General features: G+C 46.3%; 3 protein-coding genes across 5 annotated transcripts in view; 2 read left to right on the top strand and 1 right to left on the bottom strand.

Moving 5' to 3' along the window:
• Nucleotides 1-4,903, bottom strand: part of PIF1 (PIF1 5'-to-3' DNA helicase) — a 26,814-nt gene extending 21,911 nt beyond the window's left edge. The window contains exons 1-3 of one of the 2 annotated variants that reach the window (XM_048861538.2): nt 4,843-4,903; nt 2,286-3,321; nt 518-647 (exon numbers count right to left, since the gene is read on the bottom strand). In XM_048861538.2, coding sequence (XP_048717495.2) covers nt 518-647; nt 2,286-2,858 — 703 coding nt within the window. In that variant the 5' untranslated portion in view covers nt 2,859-3,321; nt 4,843-4,903. The remainder of the gene's footprint in view (nt 1-517; nt 648-2,285; nt 3,322-4,842) is intronic. The other variant, XM_048861539.2, reaches the window with a different exon arrangement.
• The window catches only part of CFAP144 (cilia and flagella associated protein 144), a 27,840-nt gene continuing 12,353 nt past the window's right edge, over nt 3,290-18,776 (top strand). Inside the window, exons 1-3 of one of the 2 annotated variants that reach the window (XM_048861545.2) lie at nt 3,290-3,535; nt 4,867-4,926; nt 17,251-17,354. In XM_048861545.2, the coding sequence (XP_048717502.1) occupies nt 3,403-3,535; nt 4,867-4,926; nt 17,251-17,354 (297 nt within the window). In that variant the 5' untranslated portion in view covers nt 3,290-3,402. The remainder of the gene's footprint in view (nt 3,536-4,866; nt 4,927-17,250; nt 17,355-18,776) is intronic. The other variant, XM_048861546.2, reaches the window with a different exon arrangement.
• CFAP57 (cilia and flagella associated protein 57) overlaps nt 4,866-18,776 on the top strand; it is a 184,810-nt gene continuing 170,899 nt past the window's right edge. The window contains exon 1 of the mRNA XM_048861522.2: nt 4,866-4,926. The gene's annotated coding sequence lies outside the window, so the exon portion shown is untranslated. The remainder of the gene's footprint in view (nt 4,927-18,776) is intronic.

Here is an 18,776-nt window from a genome sequence, read left to right as displayed (position 1 = left end):
CAAAGACAATGCTTGTATCCAATCCTATAGTAAACTATCTAAGCCTTAAAGATTTAGTAATTAAGAAAAGAAATGAGAGAATTATTGAAAGGTTAAAGCAGGAAAACACACAAATGAGTTGCAGTCTACGGTTTCAAAAGGTGACAGTTGTAATAATCTGTCAGCTCTGAGTGAATTTTAGGGGTAACACAGGTTAAAACTGGGTCTCTCTGCTTTGGTTTCATAGTTTTGGCCCTCAGAGAGTCCAAACAACAAAAGAGATTAAACATTTTCTTAACTTTTATTTCATTCTTCCACAATTCAAACTGATGGGACAAGCCCTTTTGCACACAGCCTCTTCATGATAAGCCAGTGGGAGCACAGGTGTGAAACTTTTGCTAAAAGTGTTCCATGCGGGATAGGCCCAAAGGTTTCCTGGAGCTCACAATACCACAGACTAAAGCTTTTCAGCCCTAATTTGAGTGCAGTTAGGACATGTGGGGTAACCTTGCTTCACTTCAGCTATAAAGTTTCTCACCAGCACTGCCTGTAAAGAAGACGTTCTTCCCAGTCAGCACTGCACTCAGCACAATGGACTGTTCCTGCGAGAGTCTCATCCGTGAGTGCATTAGCAAAGATAGCTTCTTTGAGCATTTCACGTCAGCCGCCTAAAAGAAAGAAGTCACACTTGTGCACTAACCAAAATTGTTAACAGCAGCACATACTCATGGATCTTAAAACTTTTGGAGGAAAATTTCTCCTGTATACCTTTTCCCCATGGGGATTAGAATGGAAAATAGGTGTCACGCTAATGTCAACTGCTAAAATGAGCTCCAGTGAAATAACTGCATTGCAATTTGTTTGCGATGTTGGTTCCAGCATATTAGAGAGACAAGGTGGGTAAGGTAATACCTTTTATTGGACCAACTTCTGTTGCTGAGAGAGACCAGAAGAGCTCTGTGTAGCTCAAAAGCTTGTCTCTTTCACCAGCTGAAAGTTGGTCCAATAAAAAAAAAAAGATACTAATCTTTTGCAACATTTGGTCATTGTTAGTGTTCAGAGTCCATGTGTTATTTACATGAAATGGAACAACTGACTTCTCTCAGACCCTGACTAGATCAGGAAAATATTTAGGAATTCATTTTTAACCACGACTTTGGGTGAACCTTTCCACTGAACACACCCAGCAAACATTTTTTGAACACCACTGTCTTTCTACTCTAGGTAGTACCTTGTGCTTAAAAGCATGTTAATTAACACATTTGTCAATGTAGTTGACAGACACACCCTATTTTTCTAGTCTAGATAATGAGGAGGCCTCCAAACAACTGATGCAGGCGGTCTGCAGATTGTGGAGTGCCCAGCACTCCAGGCTTTCTTTGCCACCATAAAGGACAGATTTTATTCAGAAACAGATGGAACCACCTACAAAATATTTAGTCTATAGTTAACTACCTGCTTAATGTATCAGAAGAGTAGCCACGTTAGTCTGGATCTGTAAGAGCGGCAAAGAGTCCTGAAGGTGCCACAAGACTCTTTGCTGCTTAATGTAGTGTCCCAGTCTTGCAGTCATAAGAGCATAAGTATGGCCCTACTGGGTCAGGCCAAAGGTCCATCTAGCCCAGTATCCTGTCAGTTGCCAGGTGCCCCAGAGGGAATGAACAGAACAGGTAATGATCAAGTGATCCATCCCCTGTCGCTCATTCCCAGCTTCTGGCAAACAGAGGCTGGGGGCACCATTCGTGCCCATCCTGACTAATAGCCATTGACAGACCTATCCTCCATGAATTTATCTAGTTCTTTTTTGAACCCTGTTATGGTCTTGGCCTTCACAACATCCTCTGGCAAGGAGTTCCACAGGTTGACTGTATGAAGAAATACTTTTATTTGTTTTAAACCTGCTGCCTATTAATTTCATCTGGTGACCCCTACTTCCTTATCTGCTTATTCTACACCAGTCATGATTTTATAGACCTCAGTCATATCTCCCCTTAGCCATCTTTCTTTCAAGCTAAAAAGCCTTAGTCTTATTCATCTCTCTTCATAAGGAAGCCGTTCCATACCCCTAATAATTTTTGTTGCCCTTTTCTGAACCTTTCTCAATTCCAATATACCGTTTTTGAGATGGGGCGACCACATCTGCTGCACACAATTCAAGATGTGGGGTACCATGGATCCACAAAAGATCCCCCCCTCCCCAAACCATGAGCGCACTCAGCAACTCCCCCTCCCGCAAGTCTCCTACTTAAGCCATATCCCAAAGCGGGCTTCCACCCCTACCCCATGCCTCCTTCGAGAGCTCTTACAGCGCTTGCTTCAGCCGATTCTGTCCTGGCTCTTTTCCGCGCCTTGCTGCGCAGACCGTTGTTCCCTCGGTCCCTCGGGGCCTGCCCTTTCACAGGCGTTGCCTCGCAGCTCGCGCGGGCCCGCTGAGCGCAGGCCTGCTGCACGTCCCGGGCCTGGACTGGGCTGACGGTGTCGAAGGTGCGCGGAAGGCTGGACAGCAGCCGCGCCCGCTCCGTGACGGTCTTCGGCCCCTTCCCCGCCGCCTGGCGCTTGATGCGCAGCAGCCGGAGGAAGCGCCTGAGGCGGTCGGGGGCGCAGTTGGCGATCAGCAGCTGCACTTGCGCGGCGCCCAGCTGCAGGCCGCTTTTCCCGTCGCGCACGAAGCGCGTGAAGAGCCGCACCTCCCCGCGCAGCGCGAAGCTCTGCGCCACGCTGCCGTCGCTCACTTGCAGCGCCAGCTCCCGGAACTCGTCCCGGCCCAGGGCGAGGGCGGCGTCGCGGATCAGCCGGCGCCTCGAGGCCGGGCCGCCCGGGCTCAGGCGCTCGATGGTGACACTGCAGCGGATCCGAGCGTCCAGCTCCGCGCCCTGCATCGCCTCCCCGAAGCAAACAGCGCAGCGCTCAGCCCGGCCGGAGACCGGCGTCCGCCCTGCCAGGGGCCCCGCCGCCACGAGCAGCCCGCGTCCAGCCGCGACAGCTCCACCCGCTTGGCCGGGGCGCCGGCCCCGGGTCCGGGCTCCCTGCGAGGGGCAGGATGCTGGCGCGGCGCGGCTGCCAAGCGCTGGCGGAGGAGCGGGAGGCCGAGCGGGTCACGCCCGGGACGCGACGCCGCAGCTGCGGTTCCCCCAACTCCCTAGTCGCGGCTGCGGGCTCTACATCAGCCAGACGGAGATTAAAAAATGCCGGCGGGGAACATAGCCAATCAGCAACGGGACTTTTAACTCGAGAGCCAATTGGGACTGGGGGCGGGGCTTTGCTGATCGAGGGGCGTGGTCTGAACCGTACCAATCAGCGAGTCCTCTGCGTCTGACCAAGGATCGGGGCGAAGCGCCGTTGCTAGGAAACAAGAATGAAACAAACGTAGTCGCTGAGAATTCGCCGCGCCGCGTTCCCAGCTTCCCGGGAGCGGGGCCGGCCATGGCGGCGCGGGGCCGCGAGAAGGAGCCGCCCGACCTGGTGCATCAGAACCAGATTTTCTGCGAGACCGTCCGGAAGGAGCTACGGTGCCAGAAACTGCACACGGAGTACGGGGTCAACCCCCTCAAACGGGGTGAGGCGGGAGAAAGCGGCCTACCCGCTGAAACAGAGTGAGACCGGATGGGGGAGTACAAATCCCCTTTGAGAACGGGGGGGGCAAGGGGGCCACCCCCTTCAAATGGGGTGAGAAGGGAGCGGGGAGGCAACGGGGCAACATGTAGGAGGGCCATGACAGAGTAAGGGATTGACTCCACCAAGTGGATCGGGGGGTCGGGGGGGCCAGTCTGCTCTCTTGGGGTAGACAGTGCTTGGTGAACATGGCCGACTCACTCAGACACGAGAGACAGGGCCCAGGGTATGGCTAACTTGAAGTTGTGAGGCAGCCCACGTGGCCAGTTTAAGATTGGGGTATATGGGAGCAGGTCTGGAACTGGCAGTGGTGGCCTGGGGTCACAAAACTGGGGCAAGATGGGATGGAGGCCCTAGACAGAAGGTCCTCCCTATCCGCTAGCCAGGCTCCAGTTTCCTCCTATTCACAGTCATGTAATATCCTTGTGGCAACTACAGCAATTGTTGACATGCATAAGTAGTGCGTGACTCTTGTGTTTGGGGAGGCTGGGTGCAAGTGCCAGACGCTCCCTAGAAGTGTGAGGGTGCCTGGACTGTGGCCCTGCCTCCTGCCCCGCCCGCACGTCTCCACCTCCTCCCATGGAGAGGTGCAAGCAGCAGGTGCGGGGGGGGGGGCAGAGGGGGGCGAGCGCAGGGCCTCAGGGCGAAGAGGCCCCATGGGAGTGGGGCAGAGGGGCAGCATGTGGGCGGGGTCATAGTCAGAGCACCAATGGCTCCCCCACTTCTCTGGAGCTTCCAGAGGCAGTGCTCCAAAGGCAGTGGGTCACTGCTCCTCCAAGGGGAGGTGCACTGTGTCTGGCATTTCTTGCCCCGTTTGGAGAGGCTTAGTCTCCCCAAGCCTCTTATACCCACTGCCCATACTGACATGGGAAAGTAATGTTTGGATTTGTATATGTGTTGGGGTTTAAATGCTATTTAGCAGCTAGAAACAAGGAGGAACTAGCCCCATGTAGTCAGCCAGAACTCTGTGCTCTTCCAGCAAGCGGCCTGCAGGTCACAGTTTAGGAACCTGACAAATCGGTGGATGAACTCTGCTCTCTGCTCACAAACACCTAGTGCCAGGGTCCCATGGTGCCAAAGCTGATTCCCTTCAGTTCCCAGGAATTGTGACGACATTAACCAGTGCTCCTTTTCCAATCTGTAGTCTCTCTTCTCCTTAACAGCCTAAGTGAGCTGGCAGAAGACAGGATAGGGGGAGCTAGTGCTTTACCTGAAACTGCCTGTAATATTGATTCCATAATACCAACTCACCTGCATCATCACGTTTCTCCCCAGTTCACACTATCACCAGGAAGCCAATGTCTTGGCATGATAACATAGAAGAGCCTGCGGATGGTGAGTAGCTTCTGAACAGCTGTTGAGATAATTAGATAAGGAAGTAATTATCAGATAAATGAGACAGATTAGAAATCATTTCCATTTTGTAAAATAAAATAAAGTATGTATGTGAAAAAAATTGAACTTTATTGGGCAGTTAAAAAAGACTCCTGAAAAAGATTAGAAACACTGGAAATGCAAGGTGGTAGCTGCACAGCAACTATGAACAAGACAGAAAAGGATTCTTGTGGCACCTTAGAGACTAACCAATTTATTTCAGAGAATCATAGAATATCAGGGGTAGAAGGGATCTCAGGAGGTCATCTAGTCCAACCCCCTGCTCAAAGCAGGACCAATCCACAACTAAATCATCCCAGCCAGGGCTTTGTCAAGCCTGACCTTAAAAATATCTAAGGATGGAGATTCCACCACCTCCCTAGGTAACGCATTCCAGTGTTTCACCACCCTCCTAGTGAAAAAGTTTTTCCTAATATCCAACCTAAATCTCCCCCACTGCAACTTGAGACCATTACTCCTTGTTCTGTCATCAGCTACCACTGAGAACAGTCTAGAGCCATCCTCTTTGGAACCCCCTTTCAGGTAGTTGAAAGCAGCTATCAAATCCCCCCTCATTCTTCTCTTCCGCAGACTAAACAATCCCAGTTCTTTGAGCCTCTCCTCATAAGTCATGTGTTCCAGTCCCCTAATCATTTTTGTTGCCCTCCGCTGGACTCTTTCCAATTTTTTCACATCCTTCTTGTAGTGTGGGGCCCAAAACTGGACACAGTACTCCAGATGAGGCCTCACCAATGTCGAATAGAAGGGAATGATCACATCCCTCGATCTGCTGGCAATGCCCCTACCTATACATCCCAAAATGCATTGGCCTTCTTGGCAACAAGGGCACACTGTTGACTCATATCCAGCTTCTCCTCCACTGTAACCCCTAGGTCCTTTTCTGCAGAACTGCTGCTGAGCCATTCGGTCCCTAGTCTGTAGCGGTGCATGGGATTCTTCCGTCCTAATTGCAGGACTCTGCACTTGTGCTTGTTGAACCTCATCAGATTTCTTTTGGCCCAATCCTCCAATTTGTCTAGGGCCCTCTGTATCCGATCCCTACCCTCCAGCACATCTACCTCTCCTTTCAGTTTAGTGTCATCTGCAAACTTGCTGAGGGTGCAATCCACACCATCCTCCAGGTCATTTATGAAGACATTGAACAAAACCAGCCCGAGGACCAACCCTTGGGGCACTCCACTTGATACCAGCTGCCAACTAGACATGGAGCCATTGATCACTACCTGTTGAGCCCGACAATCTAGCCAACTTTCTATCCACCTTATAGTCCATTCATCCAGCCCATGCTTCTTTAACTTGCTCGCAAGAATATTGTGGGAGACCGTGTCAAAAGCTACACGTATCCGATGAAGTGAGCTGTAGCTCACGAAAGCTTATGCTCAAATAAATTGGTTAGTCTCTAAGGTGCCACAAGTCCTCCTTTTCTTTTTGCAGCTACAGACTAACATGGTTGCTACTCTGAAACCTATGAACAAGACAGTGTACCTATAACAGTTCTTATTTTCCAGCTGGATTAACTGGAAAGGATAATATTGCATAACATTTTAGTGCCTTGAAGTGGTGCGGAGGAGAAGATTGTATGACCCTGGGCCCAGGACAAAGGAATTATCCAAGTAGTATAATAGCTGCTAATGTGTGCGCCTTTGGATATTTTACCCCCAAATAGTTTAGCACAGGAGTGGGAAAACTATGGCCCGCGGGCTGCTTCTGGCCCTTGAGACACTTTTATCCGGCCCTTAAGCTCCCACTGGGGAGCGGGGTCAGGGGCTTGTTCCACCCACTGGGGAGCAGGGTTGCCCCTCTTCACTTGCACGGCACTCCCCAGCCCCTGACTCACAATTCCCTTGATGAGCATCATCTTCTGGCACGCAGAGCCACACTGCGACGGTGCGACTTCGCTGTGCTGTTTCTGGGATCAGAACACCCCCCCCACACACGGCAGCGCACCCAGTCCCCTCCTGGTCTCCTACGGCCCCACCGAGCCTCGAAACCACCCAGGGGCTACACCCGTCCCAGCTAGAATGCCTCCACCCGTGGCGGTATCTGGTACTCCTGCCTTGGTGTCACTGCCAGCAGGGCCCCTAGGAGTCCCCGGTACCACCCCTTAGAGCCCCCCTCTCCCCACCTCGGTAACATCCCTTATAGAGCCCTCCCATGCTACACCCCATACAGTCCTCCTCCCCTACCAGGCATTCATGATGTCTTGGTGAACTTTCTGATGCACCTCTCTGTCTTTAAGAGCCCAGCAGACATGAGACAAGTGTCACAACTCCCTTTATTTTTTTTCCATATAGTGCTGCCTTTGAGAAGTTTGAACTTCAGAGACTAAGGAGGGCACCACAGGGCCTCGAGTCAGCAGAGGCAAAGCACCAGCTGGGAAGGCCTGTGGAGAAGGCCAGTCTTTAGGCAAGCAGTGCTGGGAAAGCAGGAAGACAGACCCTCAGAGAGGAGAGGCTGTGCCTAGGTTGGGACTGGGGTGAAAGAAATTAATTATTAAAGAGAGGAAGAGGAACTGGGCCCAGTTGAAACAGGGATGATGACTTTGAAGGTTTGAGTTTTCTTTGGAAAGACTTTCTTTTGAAAGGTTTCAGAGTAACAGCCGTGTTAGTCTGTATTCGCAAAAAGAAAAGGAGGACTTGTGGCACCTTAGAGACTAACCAATTTATTTGAGCATGAGCTTTCGTGAGCTACAGCTCACAACATCATCATCTTTTTTCTTTTGAAAGATATAATAAATTGTACCTAAGAAGCGGGAATGTTTTGAATAGCTGGCCTGTGTTGACATTTTTAAAGGGAGACCAAATTAAGGTGAAACTGAGGCAGGCCTCAGCAGAGCCACATTTGGCCAGGAAAGGTGTATCTTTTGGCAGACTTGCTAACCTCAGACTTTCCACATGTACATATAACACAGCTAATGATTGCACATAGATGGGAATGTTGCTGAGGTCAGTATCAAGGTATAGCTTTAAAATGCCAGTCAGAGAAATTTGGTGGGTATGTTGTTACTGTATAACTTAATCAATGCTGATAGTCAAAATTCTTATTTGGGTGAACTAGATTGACAAAAAGAAAAGGAGTACTTGTGGCACCTTAGAGACTAACAAATTTATTTGAGCATAAGCTTTCGTGAGCTACAGCTCACTTCATCGGATGCATTCAGTGGAAAACACAATGGGGAGATTTATATACACATAAATAGCATGTGATTAGTTTGTCAAAGCCTATGCACAAGGGTACAGAATTAAGATGTTTATATGCAACTAACTGCTATATCCTGACTTGATTGCTTAACTATGTATGTGGTAATGTTTAACATTTTTTATGGACTAATTATTATTCATAGATTCTAAGGCCAGAAGGGACCATGTGATAATTTATTCTGAACTCCTGTATAAGGCAGGAATAATTTCTAGAGCAGGTCTTTTCAGCCAATCTTGATTTGAAAATTGTCAGTGATGGAAAATCCTTCGACCCTTGGTAAATTGTTCCAATGGTTAATTTCTCTCTCTGTCAAAAATCATTCTTTCCATCTGAATTTGTCTAGTTTCAACTGGAAGCCTGGCAGAATGGTCTCACTTGCGTGAGCTGTAGCTCACGAAAGCTCATGCTCAAATAAATTGGTTAGTCTCTAAGGTGCCACAAGTACTCCTTTTCTTTTTGCGAATACAGACTAACACGGCTGTTCCTCTGAAACCTGTAGAGAATGCATTCCTCCCCTAAGCCTTTGGGGGAGCAAAATTCAGAAAATTAGACAGAGTAAGGCTCTCAATTTAAATTCAGGCTTAACATTCCTAAAGCTAATACACTGAATTGATTACACTGCATATGGGCAGAGAGCACAAGAGGCTTCGCAGCCAGCCACAACTCACAGGACCCATGTGACTTAAGGGCAAATGTTGTGGCCATTGAACTTGAGCAACACACAGCCACTGTAAATCCAAATCCACCCTTGGGCAGACATCAGAAATAAAAACATGCTTTTGGGGAGGGGTGGGAGGGAGGGGAGCTGTGTGGGAAAGAATGTAATGAAATTCAGAAGGTGATCAAACTATTTTTGAAAAGACAACAAATTACACATGCATATGCTTAGAGCAGAGGGGTGGGAAAGAACAGGGGCTTGGAGCCCAACTGAGGAAAATGTGGATTAAAGGGAGGGGAATAAAGGGCAGGAGGGGAAGGAGTTGAAGGCTCAGGTAAGGTGTGTGTGTAAGGCAGCGATGAAGGATGACATGGTGGTAGGGCATGTGAGAGAGATTGAAGCACGGAGCACCTGTCAGCCCTACATTCTCCCCTCCTGGGTGTGTACTGGGGGCTGGAGGGGCAGTTCACATATCTTAGAGCTATTTGTTTCAGGCTGCATTCATTTCCATGGTGTACTTTAGAAATTACACCCTCTATGGCATGAAAACGCGCACAATAGACAAGCTCCAAGATGATGGGCAACTTCACACCTCTCCAAACCTCTCATGCTGCAGATGGATGTGTAGAGCCCCTTCCATCCGTCTTTCCTTTTTAAAAAAAACAAAAGAAAAAGTGCCCCACATCAGCATTATCCTGTGCTAGGGATCTGGATACAGCAGTAGTTGCTGATGATTAATTTTATACAATACTATAGCAGTGCACCACCTCTTCTATAGTTAAGGTTAGAGAATGCTTTGTTTTTAAAGGATGACTTTTCCAAGTGCTCTAAAATCCACCTTTAAATGGACTGTCTTGAAATTTGCTATGCCGCATAGGAGTATAATGTAGGGTTAGTGGTCCAAACTGGGGATTGAGCAAGGTATTCCCAAGATAAAGCCCCCTGAAAAAAGCATTTCATAGTGCACAGATTCTTGCAACTTTGAAGTTTGAAACCTACTCTGGACAGAAATCTGAGAATGAACTGTAAACATTCTGGTAAAGTCCTCTCTGTCAAGTGGTTTTTTTGTTTGTTTGAATGTTGGAGACATGTAATCTTAGTATAGCATATAATTCAGAATGTGCTTTAACTATTCCTGAAAAGAAAATAAATTACACATGTGAATGCTTGCTGGGAAGGGAAGGTGATTAGGTGTGGGAAGAGTAGTCTGGAATAGGGGGAGAGGACTTTGGGTCTGTGTTGAGGGATGGGGATATTATGGAGATAGGTGATAGGGGAGAGAAAAGAGGTTGGGGAACTCAGGGAAGAAGGAGTGGGAAAAAGGAGAGGATAGAAAGGATTGGGCAATGTGAGGAGTAGCAGAGGAAGTTGGGGCGGGGGTTAGGGAGTGGCTTGTTAGCTCTGAATTCTCCCCTTCCACGGGTGCTGAGATCTAGGGGAGCCTTATCCCTCTGCAAAGATCTGAGCTCCTCTCCCTGGCCTCTGTGTCCTGGGATCTGGGGAGCCCTGTCCCTCTTGCTTTGTCCAAGTTCCCCACCCTGCCCCTCCACGGGAGCTGGGATATGAGGGGCCCTTCCCTCAGCAGGTGTCCGAGCCCCATCTTACTTAACGTGTGAGCTGGGATCTGGGGACGGAGCCTGAAGGTAATGCAGATTTAAACATCTGAAATGCAGGAAGTGAATAGTTAAGGTACACATCACCCCTGTATGGGGTTGGCCATAGTGCATATGGTGGGGGGGAAGAGTCCCTTGTATGGAGGAGGGCAGACTGGGTGGACCTAGGGCATGGTTGGGGAAGCTGGACTGAAGCAGGGGCAGGAGGTTCAGGTGTGGGTGGATGGGTTACGGCAGGGGTGGGGAACGTATGGGCCAGATCTAGCCCGTTGCTTAATTTCATCCATCCTGCGGCAAATCTCGGCGCTGCAGGTCAGAAGCCCTGAGCTTCGTTTCCCCCCAGTAGGGCTGGAACCCTGAGTGCCAACTCACCATGCTGTGGGTGGGAGTCCCATATTGATATGAGCTGTGTTTATATTGAGTTCTTTGAAAGGCCAAATTATTGATACATGCCTTGGCCCAAGCTGACAACTTAGTCCATACTTTGTGAAACACTTTAGTGATTTCAGGGTTGAGCCTATCTGTTAACTTAACAAAGACCTCAATGTTTTTCAGAGAGCACTTACTTTATTTAGCCATGAAGGCTGTGAGGCGTTGTACCGCAGTTCCTTTCTTGCACAGCAGTCCAAACTTGTAATAGGTTTCAGAGTAACAGCCGTGTTAGTCTGTATTCGCAAAAAGAAAAGGAGTACTTGTGGCACCTTAGAGACTAACCAATTTATTTGAGCATGAGCTTTCGTGAGCTACAGCTCACTTCGATGAGCTCACAAAAGCTGTAGCTCACGAAAGCTCATGCTCAAATAAATTGGTTAGTCTCTAAGGTGTCACAAGTACTCCTTTTCTTTTTGCAAACTTGTAATAGTTTTTCTGCTGTGGAACGTTTTAGGATTGTGTATAGGCATTACCTGTGAAACCTCAACATTAGTAGGCTAATACAAAGTGTGTTCTTATTGACCAAAACATTATAATCATAATGTACATTTCCAGTATGTTTTGAGGATTTTTCCCATCAGTCATACACAGACATTTTTACAGTTTTTGGCATCAGCCATGAACTAGTTACAAGAGTTAACATTAGCATTAATATTAACAACAAATCTATCTCAAATTGTACAATCACAATTATTTTTGTCATGCCGAGCCTTTTGTTTAGATTGACAGTTTCTTAGGACAGTTTGTTCAATACCCCTTTTGAACCTTTGTAGCTCTTTCTTTACCTCAGGGTTTTTCTTAACGTAGACTTGTAGTTTAACCACATCCTCAGGACTTTAGTATTTTAGAGATGAGTTAGGCAAGTCTGTAAGGGCATTTTACTTTTCAAGGGTTAACTTGCTTTCCTCCTTTCCTCTATTTAGAGGGTTGAAATTTGAAATTTCTGTTATACCAAAATCTATGGTCTGGCTGGCTATGTTCTTACTGGCAGCAGCTATGGGCAACTTTCTTCCTCCCTTGTCAGCTAGGTAGTTTGCATGAACACCACACCTTAAAGAAACATAATTGTTTTCTATCATCATTGCAGTTTTGCTTTTCAACTACCAATTTCTGCATTCATGAGGCATTAGATGCATCAGAGCTTACTTAGGCTATGTCTACACTACCGCGGTAAATTGACCTACGCTACACAACTACAGCTACGTGAATAACGTAGGGGGTTGACTGGAAAAAAAATCTCCTGTCGACTTACCTTACTCCTTCCTTAGATATTTTTAAGGTCAGGCTTGACAAAGCCCTGGCTGGGAAGATTTAGTTGGGGATTGGTCCTGCTTTGAGCAGGGGGTTGGACCAGATGACCTCCTGAGGTCCCTTCCAACCTTAATATTCTATGATTCTTACTCTTCTCGTCAAGGGTGAAGTACAGAGGTCGACTGGAGAGTGATCTGCTGTCAATTTGGCAGGTCTTTACTAGACCCACTAAATCAGGGGCAGGCAAACTTTTTGGCCTGAGGGTCATATCGAGTTTCCGAAATTGTATGGAGCTGGTTAGGGGAGGCTGAACCCCTGCCCCTGACTGCCCCATCCAACCCCCCATCTCTTTCCTGACTGCCCCCCTGGGGCCCTACCCCCATTCAACCCCCCTGTTCCTTGGCCTCTGACCGCCCCGCCCCCTATCCACACCCCTGCCCCCTGCCCACCATTCCAAACTCCCCTGCCCTCTATCCAACCCCCCCTGCTCCCTGCCTCCTTACTGCGCTGCCTGGAGCACCGATGGCTGGTGGCGCTACAGAGCACCAGGACAGGCGGCTGTGCTGCCTGGCTGGAGCCAGCCACACCACCGCGCAGCCCAGAGCGCTGGGTTGGGCTGCAGCTCTTCAGCTGCATTGCCCAGCAAGAGCTTGCATCCCTGTCGCCCAGTGCATTGTGCTTGTGGCACAGAGAGCTGAGGCTGTGGGAGAGTGGAACAGCAGGGGCGGGGCTAGCCTTCCAGGCCAGGAGCTCAGGGGCCGGGCAGGAGGGTCCTGTGGGCTGGATGTGTCCCACAGGCCATAGTTTGCCCACCTCTGTGCTAAATCTAGTGCTGGTGGATCAGTCTCAGAGTGTCGATCCCCGCTGTAGTGTAGACCAGCTCTAAGAGATGACAAGATATATCCAAAGTGTCTATGGGTTTATTTACAAGGTTGCTCTGCTGTGTAAAGCCAGGATTCCAGCCTCTCTTTTGAACTTGAGACACAAACTGTTCACTTCCAATATCAGTTAACAAAGAAGCCTCCTTTAAGCTATCCACACTGGATTTTTCCAAAGCAAATTCAGTAGATTCATTTTCATTTGAAAGACTTTGGCCATTAAGCACTAACACACTTTTCTTAGTAAAAACAATGAGGAGTCTTGTGGCACCTTAAAGACTAAAAAATTTATTAGAGCATAACTTTCATGGGCTATGACCCACTTCTTCAGATATATGGAGTGAAAATTACAGTAGGCAGGCATAAATATACAGCACAAGAAAAGATGGGACTTGCCCTTACCAAGTGGGGGGGTCAATGATTCAGTCGGGGTGGATGTGTCCCATTCCCAACAGTTGACAAGGTGTGAATGTCAGAATAAAAATTACTTTTTGTAGTGCTAACGATGCCAATTCCATCAGGGTTGCGAGGTATTTACATGCCAGATATGCTAAACATTCATGCTTCGACCTCCATTTCAGGGGACATGCTTTCACGCTGATGACAGATTCTGGTCAATAACGGTCCAAAGCAGTCCAGACTGACTCATATTCATTTTCATCATCTGAGTCAGATGCCACCAAGCAGAAGGCTGATTTTCTTTTTTTGGTGGTTCTGTAGTTTCTGCATCAGAGTGTTGCTTTTTTAAGTCTTCTGACAGCATGTTCCACACCTCATCCCTCTCAGATTTTGGAAGGCACTTCAGATTCTTAAACCTTGGGTCGAGTGCTGTAGCTATCTTTAGAAATCTCATATTGGTACCTTCTTTGCATTTTGTCAGATCTGCAGTGATTGTTCTTAAATTGAACAACATATGCTTGGTTGTCATCCGAGACCATATGGCAGAATGCGGGTAAAACAATGGAGCAGGAGACATAATTCTCCCTCAAGGAGTTCAGTCACAAATTTAATTAAAAACACACTTTTTTTTAATGACAGTCATGCATGGAAGCATGTTCTCTGGAAGGGTGGTTAAAGCATGAAAGGGCATACAAATGTTTAGCATATCTGGCATGTAAATACCTTGCAACGCCAGCTACAACAGTGCTATGCAAACGCTTGTTCACACTTTCAGGTGACATTGTAAATAAGAGGTGGGCAGCATTATTCCCTGTAAATGTGAACAAACTTATTGGTCTTAAGGAGTGAACAGGACTTAGGACTGAATGGACTTGTAGGCGCTAAAGTTTTACATTGCTTTATTTTTTAGTGCAGTTTTGTAGATTTTTTTTTTTAAACATTTGTAAGTTTCACCTTCACGATAAAGAGATTGCACTACAGTACTTGCAGGAGGTGAATTGAAAAATACGATTTTATCTTTGCAGTACAACTATTTGTAATAAAATATAGTGAGCCGTGTATACTTTATTCTGTGTTGTAACTGAAATCAATATATTTGAAAATGTAGAAAATATCCAAAGTATTAATAGAATATCATTTATTTAAACAATGCCATAAAAACTGATCAATTTTTTAATCTTGTGATTAATCATGATTTTTTAATTGTTTGACAGCCCTAATTTGAGTCCATTGCTTCTTGTCCTGCCCTCTGTGGCAAAACAGAATAACTTTTCTCTCTCTTTTATGGCACTGTTTCAAGTATTTGAAGACTGCTATCATGTTGTGTCATAAATATAAAGGGAAGGGTAACAACCTTTATGTATGCAGTAATACAAAAGCCCTTCAATTAACTTAGTTGGCACCTGACCAGAAGGATCAATGGAGAAAGAAGATACTTTCAAATCTGGGGGGGGAGGCTTTGTTTTTGTGCTCTGTGTGTGTTCTCTCCGAGACAGACCAAGCAAGTAATGTAGCTCCTACTGAACTGATACTTACTATTGCTGTAATATTAGATGTAATAGCAAGGAATGCATTAGATTATCTTTTGTTTTAGCTTGTGAATTTTCCCTGCGCTAAGAGGGAGGTTTATCCCTGTTTTTTGTAACTTTGAAGTTTTGCCTAGGGAGGAATCCTCTGTGTTAAGTCTTATTACCTTGTAAAATTACCTTCCATCTTGATTTACAGAGGTGCTTCTTTTACTTTTTTTTCCTTTATAATAAAGTTCTGTTTTTTAAGAATCTGATTGGTTTTTAGTGTCCTAAAAATGCAAGGGTCTGGTCTGTGCTCACCTTGTTTACCTATCTGGTTGGTAGATTATTCTCAAGCCTCCCCAGGAAAGGGGGTGAAGGAGTTTGGGAGGAATATTTTGGGGAAACAAACTCCAAGTGGTCCTTTTCTTGAATCTTTGTCTAACTCACTTGGTGGTGGTAGCAGTACACATCCAAAGACAAGGAAGGATTTGTACCTTGGAGAAGTTTTTAACCTAAGCTGGTAGAAATAAGCTTAGGGGGTCTTTCATGCAGGTCCCCTCATCTGTACCCTAGAATTCAGAGTGGGGAGGGAACCCTAACATGTTGCCCCTTAATCTCCTCTTTTCCAAACTAAACACTCCCAGGTCCTTCAGCCTTTGCTCATATGGTTTGCATTCCATCCTTTTGATCATCTTTGTCAATCGCCTCTGAATCCTTTCCAGTTTCTCTACCTTCTTTCTATACATTGGTGACCAAAATTGGACATAGTACTCCAGCTGAGGCCAAACCAGTGCCAAGTAAAGCATTACTACCACCTCCTGTGACTTGCATGCTTTGCCTCTGTTAATGCAAAAAAGCAAATGCAATCTAAAACTACAACAGCATTGCATTGACGACTCATGTTGAGGCTGTGATCCACCACAACTCCCAGATCCCTCTCAGCAGTGCTCTCTATTCCTACCTCCAGTTCATTAATAAAGATGTTAAATAACACTGGACCCAGAACAGATGCCTGTGACCTCCTTCCAATCTAAAAATTTCATTGATACTCTGTTTGTGGTTGCTTTGCCAATTATGTATCCACTTTATGGTAGTTCCGCCAAGCCCCCATTTCTCCAGCTTACTTATCAGAATGTCATGTGGGACTGTGTTAAAAGCCTTGCTAAAGTCTAGGTATATTATGTCCACCGCATTCCCCCATCCACCAAATCAGTTAACCTGTCAAAGAAGCAAATCAAGCTGGTTTGCCATGATTTGTTCTTAGTAAATCCATGCTGGATGCTACCCCTTCATCCTCCAGGTATTCACAAATTGAATGTTTTATACATTGCTCTAGTAGGTTTCCAGGGATCAAGGTCAGGCTGACTGGTCTGTAGTTCCCTGGATCCTCCTTTTTCCCCTTTTAAAGATTAAAACTATGTTAGCCTTTCTCAAATCTTCCAGGACTTCTGTCATCAATGAGTTTGCAAATATTATTGCAAGCAGCTCTGAGATTTCTTCAGCTAATTCCTTCAGCAGCCTGGGGTGAACAGCATCAGGCCTTGCTGACTTTAATTCATTCATATTAGTCAGAAGATCTCTGACATGTTCTTTACTTATCCCGATCTGCATCCTTTCTCCTTTGTCGTCTATGGTAACTTCTCTCAAAAAATAACATGACCGGATGACTAGTGAAGAATCAAGCCCCACTTTAGTTAAAGGTGAGTTTTGCACTTTTCAGTCACTATTGCCATCTCCAGGAGGCCAGCCTTGATGACCTCTTGAGGTCCCTTCCAGCCCCACATTTCTATGATTCTAGAACTCTCTATGCACATGCCTTTACACAGAGTGAGAGCAGCCTGGGGAAAAAAAAGACACTGGCAAGTTTACAAACAGACAAAAGTTAATAGAAGTAGGAACTGGTTTCCTGAAGTCACAGATCAGGAAATAAGAACTGGAATAGTAAGGGACCAGGTTACAAGTAAGTAACTTAAGCAATGTCAATTGGCAGGATAGGGAGTGGTAGCTGGCAGCAGACTGAGTGAGGATAGGGGGCTGTTGTACAGGAGACAAGGATGACAGAATTAGCAAGATGTATGGGTATGTTTGACAAAAACAGTAGATATACCATGACACCTCACAGGGTCGTTCACAGAAGCGCAGAAACAGAGAGCTGACTTCACTGTTGGCCTCATCTATTTCTTTTAGAGTATGAGTTCCTCAGGATAAGGTTCAAATCTTCCCTTGTGTCATAACACTTAATTATTTGATCTAGTTCCTTTATTCTGGTTTAAAATACTGCCCTCTCCCCATACCTGTTTTCCCCCCCCACAATCCAACAGCCAAGTTTCTGAATCTTATTCACCATGCTGCACTGGAGCCAACCAAGAAATATACAGAGCCACAGACAGAGAGCCAGGAAATTGGCTGGAACAATACTCCCTTGGTGAGTAGGATCCCTAAACGCTTTATCCAGAGCAGTGGTTCTTAATCTTTACTGCAGCCTGTACCCCTTATCAAAAATCGTATGTTCTTGCACCCCTTATAAAAAATCGTTGAAGTAGGTCAGTTCTTTAAACCTAGATATATTTTTTGTTTGGATATTACAGTAATTGTTAAAAAATGTATGTTAATAAATACATAGGTTTGATGAAACAAAGTAGTTGTACTTATGTGCCTGTGCTTAATTTGTGTTTTCGATGATTTACCCTCTAAAAAAATCTGGTATGTCTTGCACCCCAGGTTAAGAACCACTGATCTAGAGTATAAAAAGGAGCAGCTCAATGTAAGCCTTTGAACTCATTTCTCTGGTTGAGGAATAAACCCGGAACAAACTTGAAACAAATATAACCAATGGAACAGAACATCCTGGGAAACTGGAATGGTTGGGAAAGAACTGAGGTGCTAGTGGGTAGCAAATTGAACATTAATGTTTAGTAGAATATGATGGAGTATACAGTCCAACACAGAGGCGCCAACTTTCCAAGTTCGGGGGGCGCTCAACCCCTGCTCCACCTCAGGCTCCGCCCCCCACTCCACCCCTTCCTGCACTTGCTCTTCCTCCCCACCCCCCTAAGCACCTCCTGCATGCTGCTGAACAGCTGATCGCCATGGGGGCAGGAATCACTGGGAGGACGGGGAAGGAGCTGGTCCACAGGGCTTCTGGTGGATGCTGAGCACCCAGTATTTTTCCCCCCCCGTGAGTGCTCCACCCCAAAACACACACGGAGCCCACGCGTATGGTCCAACTAGCATAGGCACTGCAGAGTACAGAGGTGAAGTGATAGTCCCCCTCTCTCAATCTGCTGCAATCATACCCAGAATATTTGCATTCAGTTCTGCTAACGTAAGTATCAGATGCTAATAAAGTTGGCGGGAGTTCACTGAAGAGCAACAATTAATGAAGTGACATTTAATGGGAGATAAGGCTACAAATGTTTGTAGGTAAATGTGGTATGACTGTATCCTTTAGGTAAGTGGGAAGAAAGGATCATGAAACTACTAATAAATTGGAGGTGTATCCCAGTCAGAAAATATAGTCTGATTTATGATAAGGAATCAACATGGAAATACTTCGAGAAGAGATGTAAATTTTGTGACACAAGGGTTAATTAAAAACGTCTGACAAATGATAGTAGTAATCATGACTGATCCAGCAGAGATTTCTGAGGTTCCACTAAAGCAAGAGTGCCTGAAGAATTCTGATAAATTTCTTGGAAACCACTTAGTTGAGGGAACATAGAACTGATATAATTGTATTTGTTTCAAAATAGACAGGATTGCCATAGGTCAATTTCTTAGCGCTCCTTCTACTCAGAAGGGAAAAGAGCAGATAGGCAGTCAATGGGGTAGGGTAGAGTGCTTTAGT

Source organism: Caretta caretta, chromosome 8, assembly GCF_965140235.1.
Source record: "Caretta caretta isolate rCarCar2 chromosome 8, rCarCar1.hap1, whole genome shotgun sequence".
Lineage (NCBI taxonomy): Eukaryota > Metazoa > Chordata > Testudines > Cheloniidae > Caretta > Caretta caretta.
This window is presented reverse-complemented; position numbering and strand designations above follow the sequence as displayed.